This window comes from Prionailurus bengalensis, chromosome D2, assembly GCF_016509475.1.
Source record: "Prionailurus bengalensis isolate Pbe53 chromosome D2, Fcat_Pben_1.1_paternal_pri, whole genome shotgun sequence".
In the NCBI taxonomy this organism is placed as follows: domain Eukaryota; kingdom Metazoa; phylum Chordata; class Mammalia; order Carnivora; family Felidae; genus Prionailurus; species Prionailurus bengalensis.
This window is the reverse complement of record NC_057351.1, coordinates 53,090,793-53,112,977: the sequence shown is the minus strand read 5'-3', so window position 1 is coordinate 53,112,977 and position 22,185 is coordinate 53,090,793. Positions and strand designations below refer to the sequence as shown.

At 42.4% G+C, this 22,185-nt stretch overlaps 1 protein-coding gene across 4 annotated transcripts in view; it reads left to right on the top strand.

The window, feature by feature from the left end:
• Window positions 1-22,185, top strand: part of MYOF (myoferlin) — a 158,222-nt gene that overhangs the window by 84,636 nt on the left and 51,401 nt on the right. For all 4 annotated transcript variants that reach the window (XR_006299806.1, XM_043597000.1, XM_043596999.1 and 1 more), the window contains exons 20-26: window positions 2,853-3,030; window positions 4,263-4,387; window positions 7,238-7,344; window positions 15,840-16,032; window positions 17,177-17,332; window positions 19,516-19,647; window positions 21,971-22,134. Coding sequence is in view for 3 of the 4 variants with exons in the window: in XM_043597000.1 (XP_043452935.1) it covers window positions 2,853-3,030; window positions 4,263-4,387; window positions 7,238-7,344; window positions 15,840-16,032; window positions 17,177-17,332; window positions 19,516-19,647; window positions 21,971-22,134 (1,055 nt within the window). In the remaining variant the exon portion in view is untranslated. The remainder of the gene's footprint in view (window positions 1-2,852; window positions 3,031-4,262; window positions 4,388-7,237; window positions 7,345-15,839; window positions 16,033-17,176; window positions 17,333-19,515; window positions 19,648-21,970; window positions 22,135-22,185) is intronic.

Sequence of the window (22,185 nt, the reverse complement as noted above, 5' to 3'; positions counted from 1 at the left end):
ATAAGCAAACCAGAACTTAGGCCTGTAAATGCTTCCAGGTTAAGAAATCAAAACCAAAGGACAATGAAGCGCAAATAACCAACTAGACTTTCCCAAATAACGCAACCACTTAAGCCAGCGCCAGTCAAATAACTTCCTTGCCTTCCTTCCACATTTGCTCTCTGAAAGTCTTTCCTCAGCTCTTGTAGGTGGAGCACTCTTAACCGCTTCTGCTTTGTCGCTGCCCAATCCAATCTATGTTTGCTCAAATAAAATCTTAAAACTTTTCAACATGCCCCAGTTTATCTTTCAACAGTACAATGGAGAATTCTTCAGTCTTAAAAAGGAAGGAAACTCTGACATGTGCTACCACATGGTTAGACACTGAAGGCACTGAACTAAGTGAAATAAGCCAGTCGCAAAAGGACAAATGTTGTTTGATTTGACTTACATGAGATACCCAGAGTAGCCAAACTCAGAGAGACAGAAAGGAGGTGGGAATGGGGAGTTGGGGTTTAATGGGTACAGAGTTTCAATTTTATAAGATGGGCAGAGTTTTGTGGATAGATGGTGGTGATGGTAGCACACCAATGTGAACGTCCCTAAGGCCACCGAACTGCACACTTAAACATGGCTCATGTGGAGAATTTTATGTTATGTGTGTTTCATCGCAATTTGAAAAAAGAAATTTTTGATACTGTTGTCCAAGTACTTCTGTGAATGAAAGAACATATTCTTACATCATACAAGGCAGAAGAACTGCCCATGATTGTGATACATTTAATAGAATAAAGGCCATGGTATGGATGAATAACAAAAGAAAAGGAAATCGGTTGACAAATATCCTACTGGGATCACGTAATTTTTGTTAGCTTCTTTTTAAAAACAATTTTTTAAAATGTTTATTCATTTTTGAGAGACAGAGAGAGACAGAGCGTGAGCGGGGAAGGGGCGGAGAGAGGGAGACACAGAATCTGAAACAGGTTCCAGGCTCTGAGCTGTCAGCACAGAGCCCAACACGGGGCTCGAACTCACGGACCATGAGATCATGACCTGAGCTGAAGTCGGACGCTCAACCGACTGAGCCACCCAGGTGCCCCAATTTTTGTTAGCCTCTTAAAGGTGAAATGTGTCATTACGTTGCTACGTAGATTATGCTGCACAAATTGGTAGCAAGGTGGGAATGCAAAAGAGCAAATCCAATGACAATAAGATTCAGCATATGCCAAAGTTTGATAGCAATGTGGCCTCCAAATCTCAAATTGAAGGACTCCAGATCTGGGAGTTCCTTCTCTAAGGGCTTTCAAAGTAAACTTGCCATAGTGAGAAATTCGTCAAACAATTTGAGTATTATCACTCATGGGTCTCCATGAACCCTCTAGTGAAGCATGTAGCCAAGTGTAACCACTGGTATTCTCACCCCTAAGCTTGACAAGTGTCTACAGAGATTGGATACTGATGGAGATCCGGAACAGAGTCTAGATGTGGACGGTATTAAGTGGCAGAATGCCTAGAACATAATGAGGTACATCAATTTCAACCATTGCACGGCTCTGTTTGACTAAAGAAGGCAGAGTACCCAAAGATCAGTGAGGATATGATCCACAAAGAAGGAGAGATGCCATCTGAGCAATCTGTGGATTCAGGAGACTTTATGTGCTTGGATTAAGGAAGGCCTGAAGGGCTCATGGTCATTTCTGCCAGGCTGAAAGATCCTCGGTGTGGTCATTTTTGGCCCTATGTTCAACTCCCTCACACACACACACTCAATAAACCAGTAATTTTTTTTTAATGTTTATTTATTTTCGAGAGAGAGAGAGACAGAGTGGAAACAGGGGAGGGGCAGAGAGAGAGGGAGATGCAGAATCTGAAGCAGGCTCCAGGCTCCAAGCTGTCAGCACAGAGCCTGATGTGGGAGCCCAATACGGGGCTTGAACCCATGAACCGTGAGATCATGACCTGAGCCGAAGTCAGATGCTTAAATGACTGAGTCCCCCAGGCACTCCCCCAGTAATTTTTTTAAAAAGAGAGAAAGAAAAAATAACGTTTGATTTCTGTTTCAGAAAACAGGAAAATAAGTTCACCTAAATTCAGTTAATTTTAAAGTCTTACATTAAAAATCTGTATTGTTTTTTATTTGAAAATTAATACTTAAGGAGCACCTAGGTGGCTTAGTCAGTTAAGCGTCTGAGTTCGGCTCAAGTCATGATCTAAGGGTTCGTGAGTTTGAGCCTCGCATCAGGCTCTCTGCTGCCAGTGCAGAACCTGCTTCGGATCCTCTGTCCCCCTCTTTCTCTGCCCCTTCCTCATGCTCTCTCTCTCTCTCAAAAATAAATAAACATTTTGTTAAAAAGTAGAAAAAAAGAAAATTAATACTCAAGCAATTCAAAAAATTAAAAACATATAAATTAGAAAGTACGATTAGCCATAATCTTTTTACCTTCCCAATATAACTGTCAACAATTTTATTTCTATTCTACACATTCTCCATGCATATGCCAATATTAAAATATATAATTAATGAGTTCACTTAAAATACATTTACACATATGAATCTGCCTTTTTACTAACTTTATTGCATTATATGGATGTAACATAGTTTGTTTAACCAATGACCTATTGCTAGACATTTGTATTGCTTTCATTTTTTTTTTTCTCTCTCTATTTCAGTGAACACTGCCATGAATATCCTGGTACTTCTATCTTTGCCCACTTGTATGAATACAAGAAAAACTGCTAGATTTAAGAACATTCTCTACTGGCATTTAATTCAATACTAATTATTAGTTTTAAAATTACATCTGCTAGACACCCACATATAAATAAGAGCAAAAGGAGTTTCACTGAGCCTTACGTCTGCCCATACTTTACAGAAATACCAACGAAGGCGGAAGTATAGCCTGTCTGCCGTGTTCCATTCAGCCACCATGTTGCAAGATGTTGGCGAGGCCATTCAGTTTGAAGTCAGCATTGGGAACTATGGCAACAAGTTTGACACAACTTGTAAGCCTTTGGCGTCAACTACTCAATACAGCCGTGCCGTATTTGATGGTAAGACTGCCTCTAACCATCCTCTTCTCAGAAGTTCACGGTGGGTCCATCACAGGACAAGAAGCATCCAACATATTCTCCCTTTGGCAGCCATTATCTTCAGCATATGCTTAGTGGAAAGAAAAGATTAAATGGGGAAGACAGGTGGCTAGAGTTCGAGCACCTTCAAGACAGGTCAAACCCAAGAAGTTGCAGGCCCTTTGCCAGGGTCTGAACCCCAGCCCCCTTGCTGTGTTCAGCTTTCACACTGGCTCTGTTTTGTAAAATCACAAGATGGTGACTTGCTGAACTCTGAGGTCCCCAGAGTTCCCACCTGGTGAGAGTCAGCTCCCACCCTGCCCAACTCCACCCTACCAAGCCCCAAACTGCTCTTAGATTAAGTAGTTGAAATGGATGGGACACTGGCTCAGGTCCTGGAAAATCAAGCTTCCAGTCTTCATTCTGTTACTCTCCAGCATTATGACCTTAGCCACATCACCCAATTCTTACCTTCAGTTTCATTATCTTCTCCAGAGCTCCTGTGAGGATTAAATAGCTGTGTTTGAACAAACATGGATGAGAAACAGTCTCTACTTTTAAGGAGTGTATATTCTAGTGTATAAAATAACAAAGTGGAGTATGAGAAGGCGCAAGTAAAGATATCAACAAATGATTTAAGAGTATATAGAAAGGAGAGAGACATTCGGATCAAATATTCCAACAGTATTGCCATAATTTTTACCTAATTTCTGTACAAGCAGTGTGAAAATATAAAATGTACTAGAAAAAAGTTGGCTGGTAATTGTTAATCCCTGTAAGGTTCTAAGTAATACCAAACCCCATGAATCCATGCTTTACAAAATAGAAAATCATTTTTTTTTCTTGCCCCAATTCCAACAAAAATATTTAGAATAGCACTTTTCAGGTACAAACACATATAATCTAAACTCCCATCTCTATTTTCTGCTGCAGTGTTATGTAATCATCGGTGATCCTGAACCACTGCAAGATCCTAAAATTGTTGAGTTCGGCTTACTAGGGTATTTTAGAGAGATTTTCACAACAGGTTGAATGAATAAAAAACTTTCTGTCTATCCCTTGGTGGCTTCATTGAATAAAATTTAAAAACAAGATCACCCCAAACCATTCCCCAAGCATATGGATAGATTAACCTGTACCCCATTTTACACATCTCTTAATAGACATGTTGTTTAAGTGTCCAATGTTCACTGACCCTCAATGTTCTACACCAGGAAACTACTATTATTACTTGCCTTGGGCCCACACAAAGCCAGTTGTTACCCTGACTTCATACTGGGAGGACATTAGTCATCGCCTGGATGCGGTGAACACTCTCCTAGCCATGGCAGAACGGCTGGTAAGTTTATCTTTTCTATATTTCCTTTCCCCTGGACAGAGTGAATTATGTATTAGTTACAAGGTAGGCCCTGTAAGTGACATCAGAATATAGTGATAAGCAAGATAAGAGCTATTTCTTTAGTAACAGTTGACATCAGCGATCCAAGGCTGGCATGGAGGTTCAGAGATGTTGGGGACCTGCACTCCTTCTCTCTTGTTGCTCTGCCATCACTAAGGAGTTGTTATTGTCTGCATGGTTGAGGCTGCTCACCACTAAGCCTGCCCTCAAGCCTGAGGGAAGAGGAATGGGGAAGTAGATGGCACAGACCTTTCCCTTGGAGGGAAAGACCCAGGAGTCACACACTTGATTTCTACTCATTTTCCATTGGCCAGAATCCAGTCATACAACTACATCTCACTCTAAGGGGACTGGGAAGTGCCGTCTTATGCTTGGGTTGGCATAGGCCAGATAAAAGTTCTCTTCCTGAGGAAGAGGGGGGTGGATATCGAAGTGGGAGGACAACCCACAGGTTCTGCCACAGTTAGGAGTGGTGTGGAGAATGGTTCATGCCAATAGAAATATGCAGCCCTTAGAGCTCTATTGATAAAGGAGTAAAAATCTCCACTGTGGGAAGAGGTGGGCTCAGAGGAACCAGAGCCTGACATTTTATGCTCTTTTTGTAAACTAGAGGGAACTTTCCTTGTTTGGAAGTTGGGAGTTCCCTCTGGCAGAAACTGCATAGATGTGGTATCTGTAATTTTCCATCTAGTTGATATTGATGAGGAGGGGCACATGGTTGGGATATTTCTAAGTCAAAGATACTAAATTGGAGTGATTAGTGTTTTGATTTCCAGATTATATTAGTATTAATTTTTTCTAAGGTCTAACCTCTGTCAGGGTAAGACCAATACATGTGGGGGTCCTGGAATATACCTGATCTAAGATTCCACAGCAAAATCTAAACATATTGTTTTATGGGGGCGCCTGGGTGGCTCAGTTGGTTAAGCGGCAGACTCTTTTTTTTTGTTTTGTTAATATAATTTATTGTCAAGTTGGCTAACATACAGCGTGCAGAATGTGCTCTTGGTTTTTGGGGTAGATTCCTGTGGTTCATTGCTTACATACAATACCCAGTGCTCATCCCAACAAGTGCCCTCCTCAATGCCCATAACCCATTTTCCTCTCTCCCATATCCCCCACCCCATCAACCCTCAGATTGTTCTCTGTATTTAAGAGTCTCTTACGGATTGAAACAGCCGACTCTTGATTTTGGCTCAGGTCATGATCTCATAGTTCATGAGATTGAGCTCCATGTCTCTCTCTGCACTGACAGCACAGAGCCTGCTTGGGATTCTCTCTCCCCTTCCTCTTTCTGCCCCTCGCCCCCCATATTCATTCTGTGTCTCTTTCTCTCTCAAAATAAATGAATAAACATTAAAAAATATATATTGCTTTATATTATAAAGATGATATTGAAGGAGAATTGTAGTTTAAGTTAACTTAAGCATAATTGTTCACCTGACATGCAGTCTGGTTGTGGTATTAACTTCCAGTCCTCCGTCTCAAGGAAATTAGTAAAGAACTGGTCACCCCTCTATTCTGATTATGTTTTGGGTATTCTTCAGGCCTTTTTCTTCCTTGTTCTTCTCCTCAGCATTGATCAGGCTATCCTTATTCCATGCTGATCTGGACAACATGGTGGCTTTCCATGATCAGGACTTTTGATGATCATGGTGGGCACTCTCTCAATCTGTGTCAGCAGATGCTCAAAGTGACACAATAGTATGCTCTGGGCTCATCTTGTACTGCTCTGCCCTAATTCTCAAATCGCCAATTTTCTGAATAATTCTGTTTCCTCTTAGCGGGAATATCATATGAAAACCAAGATCTGGGTATTAGATGCTCACTACTATTTAGATGCCATTGCTTCTAGGCCTTCTCGGTGGATAGGCTTAATGACGGGCACATGCACACACATATTCACGTGTGATTTATTTCTAGATCTATCAATATATGAAAAGCAATGAATTTATAAGCCTAACTCCAAATCCATTCTAATGTCACAGGTTTGTTCTAGTCTTTCCTATTTCTATATTTATAACTCTTTTCTCCAACAGTGAGAAACCTCATTTGCTCATTTGTTCAATCCTAGTATCCATAGATAAACCACTGCAACAAACAAATTTAGAGTTTGATATGTTCATGGTTCTTTTCTTCAAATTTTTTTAACGTTTATTCATTTTTTTGAGAGACAGAGAGGGTGAGTGGGGGGGTGGGCAGAGAGAGAGACACACACACAGAAATCTGAAGCAGGCACCAGGCTCTGAGCGGTCAACATAGAACCCCATGCAGGACTCGAACTGACCAACTATGAGATCATGACCTGAGCCGAAGTCAGCCACTTAACCTTAACCGACTGAGCCACCCAGGCGCCCCAATGGTCTTTTTCTTTAAATTGAGAGTATATCATCAAAATATTGTGTTCAAAAGTTATTTGGATTAGTTTGGTGTAGTCATATAGTTCATTTGTTTCTGTTTTATATTCCATGGTAGGATTCCTTCTCCCATCTTTATTGGTCTTATTTTATTTACTTTTTAAATACATAAAATATTTACATGGTTTCAAAGGTCAAGGATATATGAAAGATTGCCCTGTTACTTATAGATGTCAGCGTTGATTGCCTTTTGAAGAAAAGTAAATAGTGCTAAGCTATGGTGAGCATTACTAAACGTAAAAAATTAAATGCACTGGTTTTTCTGTCAAGTCTTTTGTGTATTTTTTCTTGAAAAGAAACATTAAACCTTTACTAGGTTTAATGGCATGACGCACAATTAACCGATTATTTCCTCTCTTTCCGAACTCTCCAGCAATCAAACACAGAGGCTCTAAAATCAGGGATTCAAGGTAAAATTCCTGCAAACCAGTTGGCCGAATTATGGTTGAAGCTGATTGACGAAGTTATAGAAGACACAAGGTACAGTGATCTTGTTCCTATCTCAGAATTCCCAGTCATGCTCTCCTCCCTGAAACTGTAGGGAGAGCCTCTAGGATTGTTCCCAGTGTTGGCCTGAAAAATGAATTTGAACTAGTCAAGCTTCTCAAAAGGCCCTAGTCACTGGGAGGAGTCTCTGAATCACCACCAGGAAAAGTTCTACTTTCTGATTTGGTGCCAATTCTAAAGCAGCCTGGGGAGGCTGAGGGCCCTGAAGGAAACATCCCAGGGCAGCCTCAGGCAAGCGGTGGGGACAAGGAAGGAGGATGCTGGCCTGTGCTTGTGGGCCCCCCTCCTGGAGAAGGGTGAAGCCTGGCTCCCACAGAGAGTGGGGTCTAGGGGTGGAGCATTGATTTTGCCATTCAGAATCACATTCCTAATTCACAAACACATTTTTAGAAGTAGCCTTTTTACTTGCTTTTTTTTTGCTGAATGCCTAAGAGACTGTATCTAAGGCTCCCTTCCCAAAGCCAGTAGATTTGACTTGAGCCGGAGAACCTTTTAGAACTGTGACTTAGAAACAGCTCAGAACTCTGGGCATTTGGAACTCAAAAGGGGAAGTGATTCATTCCAAACTCAGTTTAAATATTGGCTAATACAGCAGTGGACAGGAAAATTCCAAAAGAAAAGCATATTGAAAACTTCTCACGAGCAGCAAGAAACAGGACCGCTTTTTTTTGTCCCCCTCGGGGCTAATGCCCTCAGTCTCCAGGTCTTCTTATGCCTTCTAGTGGTTTAGCTAGGTCATTGAAATGCAGCTGAAATCAGAGCACTGGTGGGCTCTCGCTTAAATTCAGAAAATTTAAATCAGGGTCCTAACAGGTCATCTCTTCCAGTCCCCTTTATTTTATGGAGGAGAAAACAGAGGCCCAAGGGGGTGAACGATGCATCTAACGTCCAGGGTGGGGTTTATCCACACAACTTTTCCTGCTACATGCTACACCCAGTCAACTTCTATTTATTGAACGTCTCAAATGTGACTTTTGAGCTAGCTGCTTCCATATGCATTTTTGCCTCAGATCATTCCAGGGACTTAACCTTTCCAATGCATTGCCATAACTACTAATGTGACCAAACAGAAACATTTGGTAATACCTTCAGGTAGAAAATTCTATGAATTTTAGGATTTGCTGAACAAAACACAGAAAGACCTATTTACACAGTTTTTGAAGTACCCAATTGATGTGAACTGTGTTTTCAAAATCAAATGGAATCTTTTTAACTTCATGTATCAGGAAACTTGTGTTTAAAAGAAGTCGTGCTAGGATTTCCTCCATTTAAGAAGCTAGGGGAAATTCAAACCAATGGAAATTCTTAGTAGAGACAATGTGAGTAGAACTTCCTGGAATTGATGACAACCTCACCCTGTGGCCCCCACCAGCTGCCATAGTGAGAGGAAGACCCTGCAGAAGAAGGCTAATTCTGGCCCCAACTCAGCTGTTCTAGACTTCTCACTTTAATGGGAGCTTTGCCTATACAAGTGGTTCTCAACCTTTTGGGAGCTAATGGGCCCCTTTGAATATCTAATGAGACCATGACAATGAAGAAGACAGTGCTTGATGACCTCAGTCAGACCTTACTCTGCAGTAGGGAGTGTTCTAAATGCTCTCCATATATTAATTCATTTATTTCTCACAACAGCCCAATATTTTCATGCATTTGAAGATAGGGAAAGAAGAGATTCAGTAACTGCTCAAGGTCACATCACGGGACTAGTAAATGGTGGAGCCAGGATTTTTACCCAGATAGCTGCAAAGCATGTCGTCCTCATCATACATCACACTGCCTGACTTTTTAAATAAGTTCCAGGGATTTGCAGACCTCCTGAGCACCCCGCCCCCCCCCACCCTAGGACTGCCTAGGGGTGCATGGTCCTTAAGAGCCCTTCTGCTAAATGCTCTGTAATCTGCCTTCCCCTCCTTCATTTTGTGGGTCTGCACAGTAGTTTTTTTTTTTAATATATGAAATTTATTGTCAAATTGGTTTCCATACAACACCCAGTGCTCATCCCAAAAGGTGCCCTCCTCAATACCCATCACCCACCCTCCCCTCCCTCCCACCTCCCATCAACCCTCAGTTTGTTCTCAGTTTTTTTTTTTGTTTTTGTTTTTTTTTTTTTTTTTCAAAGTTTTTTATTTATTTTTGGGACAGAGAGAGACAGAGCATGAACGGGGGAGGGGCAGAGAGAGAGGGAGACACAGAATCGGAAACAGGCTCCAGGCTCTGAGCCATCAGCCCAGAGCCCGACGCGGGGCTCGAACTCACGGACCGCGAGATCGTGACCTGGCTGAAGTCGGACGCTTAACCGACTGCGCCACCCAGGCGCCCCTGTTCTCAGTTTTTAACAGTCTCTTATGCTTTGGCTCTCTCCCACTCTAACCTCTTTTTTTTTTTTTTCCTTCCCCTCTCCCATGGGTTTCTGTTAAGTTTCTCAGGATCCACATAAGAGTGAAACCATATGGTATCTGTCTTTCTCTGTATGGCTTATTTCCCTTAGCATCACACTGTCCAGTTCCATCCATGTTGCTACAAAAGGCCATATTTCATTTTTTCTCATTGCCACGTAGTATTCCATTGTGTATATAAACCACAATTTCTTTATCCATTCATCAGTTGATGGACATTTAGGCTCTTTCCATAATTTGGCTATTGTTGAGAGTGCTGCTATAAACATTGGGGTACAAGTGCCCCTATGCATCAGTACTCCTGTATCCCTTGGATAAATTCCTAGCAGTGCTATTGCTGGGTCATAGGGTAGGTCTATTTTTAATTTTCTGAGGAACCTCCCCACTGCTTTCCAGAGCGGGTGCACCAATTTGCATTCCCACCAACAGTGCAAGAGGCTTCCCATTTCTCCACATCCTCTCCAGCATCTATAGTCTCCTTATTTGTTCATTTTGGCCACTCTGACTGGCGTGAGGTGATATCTGAGTGTGGTTTTGATTTGTATTTCCCTGATAAGGAGCGACGCTGAACATCTTTTCATGTGCCTGTTGGCCATCTGGATGTCTTCTTTAGAGAAGTGTCTATTCATGTTTTCTGCCCATTTCTTCACTGGGTTATTTGTTTTTTGGGTGTGGAGTTTGGTGAGCTCTTTATAGATTTTGGATACTAGCCCTTTGTCCGATATGTCATTTGCAAATATCTCTTCCCATTCCGTTGGTTGCCTTTTAGTTTTGTTGGTTGTTTCCTTTGCTGTGCAGAAGCTTTTTATCTTCATAAAGTCCCAGTAATTCACTTTTGCTTTTAATTCCCTTGCCTTTGGGGATGTGTCGAGTAAGAGATTGCTACGGTTGAGGTCAGAGAGGTCTTTTCCTGCTTTCTCCTCTAAGGTTTTGATGGTTTCCTGTCTCACATTCAGGTCCTTTATCCATTTTGAGTTTATTTTTGTGAATGGTGTGAGAAAGTGGTCTAGTTTCAACCTTCTGCATGTTGCTGTCCAGTTCTCCCAGCACCATTTGTTAAAGAGGCTGTCTTTTTTCCATTGGATGTTCTTTCCTGCTTTGTCAAAGATGAGTTGGCCATACGTTTGTGGGTCTAGTTCTGGGGTTTCTATTCTATTCCATTGGTCTTTGTGTCTGTTTTTGTGCCAATACCATGCTGTCTTGATGATTACAGCTTTGTAGTAGAGGCTAAAGTCTGGGATTGTGATGCCTCCTGCTTTGGTCTTCCTCAAAATTACTTTGGCTATTCGGGGCCTTTTGTGGTTCCATATGAATTTTAGGATTGCTTGTTCTAGTTTCGAGAAGAATGCTGGTGCAATTTTGATTGGGATTGCATTGAATGCGTAGATAGCTTTGGGTAGTATTGACATTTTGACAATATTTATTCTTCCAATCCATGAGCAGGGAATGTCTTTCCATTTCTTTAAATCTTCTTCAATTACCCTCATAAGTTTTCTATAGTTTTCAGCATACAGATCTTTGACATCTTTGGTTAGATTTATTCCTAGGTATTTTATGCTTCTTGGTGCAATTGTGAATGGGATCAGTTTCTTTATTTGTCTTTCTGTTGCTTCATTGTTAGTGTATAAGAATGCAACTGATTTCTGTACATTGATTTTGTATCCTGCAACTTTGCTGAATTCATGTATCAGTTCTAGCAGACTTTTGGTGGAGTCTGTCGGATTTTCCATGTATAATATCATGTCATCTGCAAAAAGCGAAAGCTTGACTTCATCTTTGCCAATTTTGATACCTTTGATTTCCTTTTGTTGTCTGATTGCTGATGCTAGAACTTCCAGCACTATGTTAAACAACAGCGGTGAGAGTGGGCATCCCTGTCGTGTTCCTGATCTCAGGGAAAAAGCTCTCAGTTTTTCCCCGTTGAGGATGATGTTAGCTGTGGGCTTTTCATAAATGGCTTTTATGATTTTTAAGTATGTTCCTTCTATCCCGACTTTCTCAAGGGTTTTTATTAAGAAATGGTGCTGGATTTTGTCAAAGGCCTTTTCTGCATCCATTGACAGGATCATATGGTTCTTCTCTTTTTTTTTGTTAATGTGATGTATCACGTTGATTGATTTGCAAATGTTGAACCAGCCCTGCATCCCAGGAATGAATCCCACTTGGTCATGGTGAATAATTCTTTTTACATGCCGTTGAATTCGATTTGCTAGTATCTTATTGAGAATTTTTGCATCCATATTCATCAGGGATATTGGCCTGTAGTTCTCTTTTTTTACTGGGTCTCTGTCTGGTTTAGGAATCAAAGTAATACTGGCTTCATAGAATGAGTCTGGAAGTTTTCCTTCCCCTTCTATTTCTTGGAATAGCTTGAGAAGGATAGGTATTATCTCTGCTTTAAACATCTGGTAGAACTCCCCTGGGAAGCCATCTGGTCCTGGACTCTTATTTGTTGGGAGATTTTTGATAACCAATTCAATTTCTTCGCTGGTTATGGATCTGTTCAAGCTTTCTATTTCCTCCTGATTGAGTTTTGGAAGAGTGTGGGTGTTTAGGAATTTGTCCATTTCTTCCAGGTTGTCCAATTTGTTGGCATATAATTTTTCGTAGTATTCCCTGATAATTGTTTGTATCTCTGAGGGATTGGTTGTAATAATTCCATTTTCATTCATGATTTTATCTATTTGGGTCATCTCCCTTTTCTTTTTGAGAAGCCTGGCTAGAGGTTTGTCAATTTTGTTTATTTTTTCAAAAAACCAACTCTTGGTTTTGTTGATCTGCTCTACAGTTTTTTTCGATTCTATATTGTTTATTTCTGCTCTGATCTTTATTATTTCTCTTTTTCTGCTGGGTTTAGGCTGCCTTTGTTTGCTGTTCTGCTTCTATTTCCTTTAGGTGTGCTGTTAGATTTTGTATTTGGGATTTTTCTTGTTTCTTGAGATAGGCCTGGATTGCAATGTATTTTCCTCTCAGGACTGCCTTCGCTGCGTCCCAAAGCGTTTGGATTGTTGTATTTTCATTTTCGTTTGTTTCCATATATTTTTTAATTTCTTCTCTAATTGCCTGGTTGACCCACTCATTCGTTAGTAGGGTGTTCTTTAACCTCCATGCTTTTAGAGGTTTTCCAGACTTTTTTCTGTGGTTGATTTCAAGCTTCATAGCATTGTGGTCTGAAAGTATGCATGGTATAATTTCAATTCTTGTAAACTTATGAAGGGCTGTTTTGTGACCCAGTATATGATCTATCTTGGAGAATGTTCCATGTGCACTCGAGAAGAAAGTATATTCTGTTGCTTTGGGATGCAGAGTTCTAAATATATCTGTCAAGTCCATCTGATCCAATGTATCATTCAGGGCCCTTGTTTCTTTATTGACCGTGTGTCTAGATGATCTAAACATTTCTGTAAGTGGGGTGTTAAAGTCCCCTGCAATTACCACATTCTTATCAATAAGGTTGCTTATGTTTATGAGTAATTGTTTTATATATTTGGGGGCTCCAGTATTCGGCGCATAGACATTTATAATTGTTAGCTCTTCCTGATGGATAGACCCTGTAATTATTATATAATGCCCTTCTTCATCTCTTGTTACAGCCTTTAATTTAAAGTCTAGTTTGTCTGATATAAGTATGGCTACTCCAGCTTTCTTTTGGCTTCCAGTCGCATGATAAATAGTTCTCCATCCCCTCACTCTCAATCTAAAGGTGTCCTCAGGTCTAAAATGAGTCTCTTGTAGACAGCAAATAGATGGGTCTTGTTTTTTTATACATTCTGATACCCTATGTCTTTTGGTTGGCGCATTTAATCCATTTACGTTCAGTGTTATTATAGAAAGTTACGGGTTTAGAGTCATTGTGATGTCTGTATGTTTTATGCTTGTAGTGATGTCTCTGGTACTTTGTCTCACAGGGTCCCCCTTAGGATCTCTTGTAGGGCTGGTTTAGTGGTGACAAATTCCTTCAGTTTTTGTTTGTTTGGGAAGACCTTTATCTCTCCTTCTATTCTAAATGACAGACTTGCTGGATAAAGGATTCTCGGCTGCATATTTTTTCTGTCTAGCACACTGAAGATCTCGTGCCAATTCTTTCTGGCCTGCCAAGTTTCAAAAGAGAGATCAGTCACGAGTCTTATAGGTCTCCCTTTATATGTGAGGGCACGTTTATCCCTTGCTGCTTTCAGAATTTTCTCTATCCTTGTATTTTGCCAGTTTCACTATGATATGTCGTGCAGAAGATCGATTCAAGTTACGTCTGAAGGGAGTTCTCTGTGCCTCTTGGATTTCAATGCCTTTTTCCTTCCCCAGTTCAGGGAAGTTCTCAGCTATAATTTCTTCAAGTACCCCTTCAGCACCTTTCCCTCTCTCTTCCTCCTCTGGGATACCAATTATGTGTCTATTATTTCTTTTTAGTGTATCACTTAGTTCCCTAATTTTCCCCTCATACTCCTGGATTATTTATCTCTCTTTCAGCTTCCTCTTTTTCCATAACTTTATCTTCTAGTTCACCTATTCTCTCCTCTGCCTCTTCAATCCGAGCTGTCGTCGTTTCCATTTTGTTTTGCATTTCGTTTAAAGCGCTTTTCAGCTCCTCGTGATTGTTCCTTAGTCCCTTGATCTCTGTAGCAAGAGATTCTCTGCTGTCCTCTATACTGTTTTCAAGCCCAGCGATTAATTTTATGACTATTATTCTAAATTCACTTTCTGTTATATTATTTAAATCCTTTTTGATCAGTTCATTAGCTGTTGTTATTTCCTGGAGATTCTTCTAAGGGGAATTCTTCCACTTGGTCATTTTGGATAGTCCCTGGCGTGGTGAGGACCTGCAGGGCACTTCCCCTGTGCTGTGGTGTATAACTGGAGTTGGTGGGCGGGGCCACAGTCCGACCTGATGTCTGCCCCCAGCCCACCGCTGGGGCCACAGTCAGACTGGTGTGTGCCTTCTCTTCCCCTCTCCTAGGGGCGGGATTCACTGTGGGGTGGTGTGGCTCGTCTGGGCTACTTGCACCCTGGCAGGCTTGTGATGCTGGGGATCTGGCGTATTAGCTGGGGTGGGTAGGCAAGGTGCACGGGGGCAGGAGGGGCAGGCTTAGCTCGCTTCTCCTTAGGTGATCCACTTCAGGAGGGGCCCTGTGGCAGCGGGAGGGAGTCAGATCCGCTGCCGGAGGTTTGGCTCCGCAGAAGCACAGAGTTGGGTGTTTGCGCGGAGTGAGCAAGTTCCCTGGCAGGAACTGGTTCTCTTCAGGATTTTGGCTGGGGGATGGGCGGGGGAGATGGCGCTGGCGAGCGCCTTTGTTCCCCACCAAACCGAGCTCTGTCGTCCGGGGGCTCAGCAGCTCTCCCTCCCTTTGTCCTCCAGCCTTCCCGCTTTCCGAGCAGAGCTGTTAATTTCTGACCTCCCAGACGCTAAGTCGCGCTTGCTGTCGGAACACAGTCCGCCCGGCCCCTCCGCTTTTGCCAGCCAGACTCGGGGGCTCTGCTTGGCCGGCGAGCCGCCCCTCCTCCCCGGCTCCCTCCCGCCAGTCCGTGGAGCGCGCACCGCCTCGCAGCCCTTCCTACCCTCTTCCGTGGGCCTCTCGTCTGCGTTTGGCTCCGGCGACTCCGTTCTGCTAATCCTCTGGCGGTTTTCTGGGTTATTTAGGCAGGTGTAGGTGGAATCTAAGTGATCAGCAGGACGCGCGGTGAGCCCAGCGTCCTCCTACGCCGCCATCTTCCCTCTCTCCTCGCCAAAATAATCTGCACAGTAGTTTTAAGAAGCAAAAGAAGGGAAGGCCTGTTCCTCCCAAAGGCTGCAGCTGTTGCCATCTTCTCTCCAGTGACTCCATGGGCCTTGAGTCAAACCCAAGAACTTGCTTTGGAATTTTAATCCCCCTGCATTCCTTGTGAGAGTAAGGAGGGTTTGTCTGACAGGTCTGCTCTGCCAATGCCACATACACTCAACTTCAGCTTAAACCTGGTCACGCTTATGAGTCAGGAAACTGGTGTGGCTTGCAAGATGGAAATCAAACATAAATGACTTTGACAGTTCTGAGGCCTGAAAAGCTATTCTACATATTATCTGTTTCTTTTCTTTTTTAGGTACACGTTGCCTCTCATGGAAGGAAAAGCTAATGTCACAATTCTTGACACTCAGATCCGAAAGTTGCGGTCCCGATCTCTCTCCCAGATACATGAGGCAGCTGTGAGGATGAGGTCTGAGGCCACAGAGGTGAAGTCCACGCTGGCGGAAATTGAGGACTGGCTTGATAAACTGCTGCAGCTGACTGAAGAGGTAGGACTTTTAAACTACACAAAGGTCACTTGATATGGAAGAGGGATTCTGTGGAGGGGCACCAAGGACAGAGAAGGTGGTAAGAGAATGTAGTATATTATCTTGGATATTGAGCAAATCTGACAGAGGTGAGACCAAGAAGTTACTGGGCTGGGATAGTAATGGGTAATGGGGTGAATATCACTGAAGTGAGAACAGAAGAATTTTGAGTTGGTGGTTCTGGAAAGATCTTCAAAGTGGACAGATCAGAGAGTATGTCAAGTAGAGGGAGAAAGTGGCAAATCTATGTAGCACAGAGGATTGAAGTGCCACCTGTTCTTGGGACCGGGAAGACCTGGTTTTGAATCTTGGATCTACTGTATGTAACCTTGGGCAACCTCTGTAGGCCTCAGTTTCCCATATATAAAATGGGATAATTGTAGTACTCACTTCATAGCATTGTATTTAGATGATGAGTATGAAGGGCTTAGCATGGTGTAGGGCACATCGCAGTGCTGGGTAAATATTGGCTGCCATTAACCTCTGTGTACTGGAAACACGAGAGTATAAGACCCCTCCTGTTGACCTTCAGAGATTTGGGTGGGTGGGGGTCATAATATATTTGTGGATAGAAATACATTTGAAAAAACATGCGATTATAGGTAATTTTTAGTTTCTACTTTTTATGCTTTGGTACTTTCCAAGTTTCCTATGGTGACAACTTATATCACCTTTATAATCAGAAAAAAGGGGGATTTAAGAGACTAAATTAATATTTCAGATTTGGCAAATATTGGATTGAGGTGGAGATACTTGGTCAGTGTCCAGTGAAATATATGAAACCAATAACCCTTGACTACTGATGGCAAGAAAAGAGGGGGTATTTCCTAATCTACCTCTCAGAGCTGTGTAGGTCAGACTTTTGGCAGGTGAAGCCACCGCCCCCACCCTGCTTCACTCTATTCCCTTTGGACCAGCCACAGCCTGCCTCCCCGCCCTACAGACTCTGTGGTCCCAGAAGATGTGCGACTCAGGAATTCAGACAGAGCCCTAATCACAGAGTTTCTAAGGGGAGCCCTGAGGAGCCAGCCTGCAGGGTCTCCAGTCCCTCTGTGTTTAGACTAACTCCAGTTTTGCTTACTTTTCCATCCACCCATGTGACCAGCCACAGAACAGTATGCCTGACATTATCATCTGGATGATCCGGGGAGAGAAAAGACTGGCCTATGCACGCATTCCTGCACATCAGGTTTTATACTCCACCAGTGGTGAGAACGCATCTGGGAAATACTGTGGGAAAACCCAGACCATCTTGCTGAAGGTATGGCTTCAACACCGTGTCCTGTGAGATACTTACATGCAAACCCCACATTCCCAAGAAGGGGCTGTTTTATTTTCTGACCGTTGAAGGACTACTAGGGCAATCATGATCAATTCCTACCCATTCTGGCATCTTCTCCTGGAGTGATAATTCCCAGAGAGTAGTCTGATGCCTGGCTTCACAGAAATATAAGTGGATTCTCATATCCGTTTGTACATCCAATCTGATGGAATAAGTTGTTTGGTTGAAGTACATGAAGAGAATCAGGCCTCACATAGATATGTAATTGGAAAAGGGAGGAGTATTTTAATATCTTTTTCAGATAATTGTGGAAACACATCTTTGATACAACACCAGACTCAAGTAGTAGCTTCTAAACGGCTATTTGCAGTATGAAATTGAAACTGTATCAATGACCTTTTCATTCTCTGCTACATTGAAATCCATTGGTTTTTCTTGTACTTTGAATGGTTCTTTTATCCATCCCTGATGTTGTAACATTTAGCATTGATCATTTAGAAAATATTAGTTCATGAAGTTATGCAGATTTTCCTAATGTTGACACATTTTATCTTACGACATTGGAAAAAATCACATTTATTAATACTACTCATCAGGAAAGTCTTTATGTATCAGGATGCTATGAAGTTCACCATGACAGCTACAAGTTTTAAAAAATTCTTACTTGTTTTTACTTGGAAGACTGACTTCTATCATTGGCTATAGAATACAGTCAGTCATCGTCCTTGAAGTGACAGGTTCACTTGGTTTATGTTCAAAAAAACGTCTGCCCCACACCTAAGTCTGAGTGGCCGTTTTTGTCTGCCAATCACTGTTTCAAGTAAAAAAGGTTTCCATTAAAAAACAAAAAGGGGTCATCTTGGTAGCTCAGTCATTTGGGCATCCAGCTTTGGCTCAGGTCATGATCTCATGGTGCATGGGTTCAAGCCCTGCATGGGGCTCTCAGCTCTCAGCACAGAGTCCACTTTGGATCTTCTGTCTCCCTCTCTCTTTGCCCCTCCCCCTCTGCTCTCTTGCTCTCTTGCTCTCTCTCCCTCTCTGTCTCAAAACTAAATAAACATTTTTTAAAAAGGCTAATTCAGATGAGCTCTGGGTGTTGTATGGAAACCAATTTGACAATAAATTTCATATTACAAAAATCAAATAAATTTTTTAAAATAATAAATAAATAATAAAAAAATAAAAGCGCTAATTCAGAGGTGCCTGGGTGGCAGTTAAGCGTCTGACTTCAGCTCAGGTCATGATCTCACGGTCTGTGAGTTCAAGCCTTGTGTTAGGCTCTGCACTGACAGCTCAGAGCCTGGAGCTTGCTTCAGCTTCTGTGTCTCCCTCTCTCTCTGCCCCTCCCCTGCTCACGCACTCTCTCTCTCTCTCTCTCTCAAAAATAAATTAACATTAAAAAAATTAAAAAGTAAATTTTAAAAGGCTAATTCAGTTCACATTTCAAACAACCACATAAGAGATTTTTCGCAAGCTATACAGTAATATGCAGCAGAAATAATTTGTGTATACTTTCCATTTCATCACACAAAATGTTTTAAAAACGTACTCAAGGGGGCGCTTGGCTAGCTCAGTCAGTAGAGCATGTGACTCAATCTCAGGGTCATAAATTCAAGCCGCAGCTTGGGCATGAGCCTACTTAAAAAAAAAAAAAAAAAAAAAGTTAAAAGAAAAAGATATACTCAAGGATCATGATTTGATAAGATTAGTAACTTTTACTGATTTATTTAAAACTGGCATTTCTTTTCTTTACTGCGAGTGATGAAGAAAACTATCACCACAGGTTCAGTTTGGTGTCACTGCCCCAATTCCTGCTGCAGTGCCCAGAGTCTTATCCACCACTGCTGTTGTGCCCTTCGTGCCCATGCCAGTACAGCGGAAAATGACAAGTAACACGTTAGTATTATTAGGAAAATAGTTTTACTCCGTGAACCTCCTGAGAAGGTCTCAAGGACACACAGGGGTCTAGGGATTACATTTTGACAACCACCGTTTTCGTTGTTATCACAATCTCTGCTGTAGGGTCATTTGGAAACATTTTAACTAAGCTGACTTAAAAGTAGGCTGGGGAGAACAGGAGAACAGTGATTGGATGTTCAGTCTGTGTCTTGAACTTCACGTCACCGCGTGTGCGACAGCCAGTGTTATTGTGCATCTCACAGTATCCGCGGGAAAACAACCACGGACCCAAGGTGCCTGTGCAGCTGCGGGTGAACATCTGGCTGGGCCTGAGTGCCGTTGAGAAGAAGTTCAACAGCTTCGCAGAAGGAACATTCACCGTCTTTGCTGAAATGGTACATTTCATGACATGACTATCTTTTCTTTCTGGGGGGGAGTCCTTTTACATGTCCTCCTTAGAGAAAACGCTCACAGATCAAAAACAGCCACAGCCATCAGCACTACCTAGAATCCCATCCGAGGGACCTTCCTCTGGGGGCATAGGGAAAGATTGGCCACACTGGGACGGACCCACCAGAGTGATTCATACACAGACAACCCAGGAATGAGGACACTGGGCAGGTGCAGACCTTGAGAGGTGTGCTTGGGGAGTGGGGGTCTTTGAACCACAGAAGACTCATTCCTCACATAGGGAAACCTCTCTAAGTGGTGGTAAAACTGGGTATCCTGTTGACCATGCTGACTGCCAGGGCCACCCGGGAGATTCTGATTCTGTAACTGAGTTAGGGATGAGCACCAGCAGTGATTCCAGGGTGGGTGGATATGAGACCTCAGTGGACCACTTTGAGAAACAGTGAGATACATAGGAAACACACAGAGCCCTTACAGAGCAGGCTCGGAAGTGCCACTGGAGATCAATAGAGGGTGTGCTACAAGCCACACGAAGGCCCAGAATGTCTGATACTTATGCACAGTCATCTGGACCACGTGGAGTCATGGCATCAGGGCACGTGCAGGAGACGCTTGCTCCAACATTCACGTAGGGTTTCTTGACATCGGCCTGTCTCCAGCTCTGAGGCTGGAGCTCAGCTGGGAGAAGCTAGCTAGCACTGAGCAAGGATCAACCAGTCCAGGGCTCCGTTTCACCCTTTCTAGATCTTTCAGACTAGATAGCTCAGACTCTAATTTCAACTCACATTAAAGAGGTGATCCACACATCTTAGTTGTGTGACTAGTTTCCTTAGATTCTCACAACCTATGAGTACCAGTAGGGGCACATTAACGGCAATAATGGACATTTCAACTGGTTCTTGCCCTCCTGTGCTAAAACCACACCTCTGTTCTCTGCAGAATCCACCATCACCCTGCATCCCCTACCAGATTTCTGGAGGTCTCTGAGGTGCTTCACATGTGTTAACAGTCTTGCCAAATTCCTTGCCTGGATTTTATTCTAGCCATGCTGGCCCCCAAGCAGAAGTAGTGGGAACACCTTGCTCCTCTCTATTCTGTGTCCTTGTCACTTAGAAACCAGAGAAGCCATGCACATGCCCCCAAGTCTCACAGCCCCTTGTAACAATAGCTTCTTCAGCTACTTCCTGAAGCTTATCTCCTTTCAAGGCTCAGAGCCCATATCTGAGACAGGAACTACTGTGGTTGCTTGAACCCAATTTCCCCATCAAGCGTCTATTCAGACTTGTTCCTTCCTTCTTCAACCTCAGTCAAACTTCCCTGTCACTTGCAAATCATCTTTGCAGTGGGCTCATCAGCAGAAAAATGGAAATTTCAGCTTGCACCCCAACAGGGACACTCACCACTGGCAAATCACAACCTTTTTGATGGTTGACAGAGTGAAGAGCAGACCTTTGTAGATTTATAAGTTCCAACTTAGAAAGAAATGCCCTGTAAACCAAAGTCTGTCATTGCCACTGAACCTGGGCTTCCAGAAAGATCTTGATCTTCATCCCCACTATATTCCAGAGGGGATGAAGGCACAGAACTTTTAGGCTCCATAAAGGCTGGGCCCTTAAAGGACCTTCATATGTCAGACAGGTTCTTTGTAGACTGCCTAGGAAATGTACCATCAATTATAATGTTGATTCTGTGGGGAAATGGGCCCTAAGTTCTAGACAGTAGACCGTTTACAAGTAAACTCTTAGAAACCTGCACATTCATAAATTGATGACTTTTGTGGGTATTTTAAAAATTAGGTTGACTAAAGAGACTCTTAAATACAGAGAACAATCTGAAGGTTGATGGGAGGTGGGGGGAGAGGGGAAGTTGGGTGATGGGCATTGAGGAGGGCACCTGTTGGGATGAGCACTGGGTGTTGTATGTAAGCCAATTTGACAATAAATTATATTTAAAAAAATTTTTTAATTAAAATAAAAATTAGGTTCAGAGAACCATTTGGAGCCATTCAGTATAACAATGGAAACAACTAGTGTGATATACCACTGTTCACAATCATTTGCACATTTGAACAATTCTATGAGAATTGGTAGTATTATCCCCAATTAACAGATGGGAACACTGAGTCTTAGAAAGATGAGTGATTTGCCCAAAATTACATAATCAGTAGCAGCTCAAGTTAGGTCCCTACCTTCTACGTATAAAGTTTTTTCACTTTCTATCATTGTTTAGCTTAAATGGGCTTAAACATTTAGAGGCGGACTTTATTTCTTGCTCTCTGATGGTGTTTCTCTAATTTGTTTTTAACAGTATGAAAATCAGGCTCTTATGTTTGGAAAATGGGGCACTTCTGGATTAGTCGGTCGTCATAAATTTTCGGATGTCACAGGAAAAATAAAACTCAAGAGGGAATTCTTTTTACCTCCAAAAGGCTGGGAATGGGAAGGAGACTGGATAGTTGATCCTGAAAGAAGGTAAGTTTTTCCACTTTCTGAGAAAGCAGGGATGACAATGAAGCCTTTCCC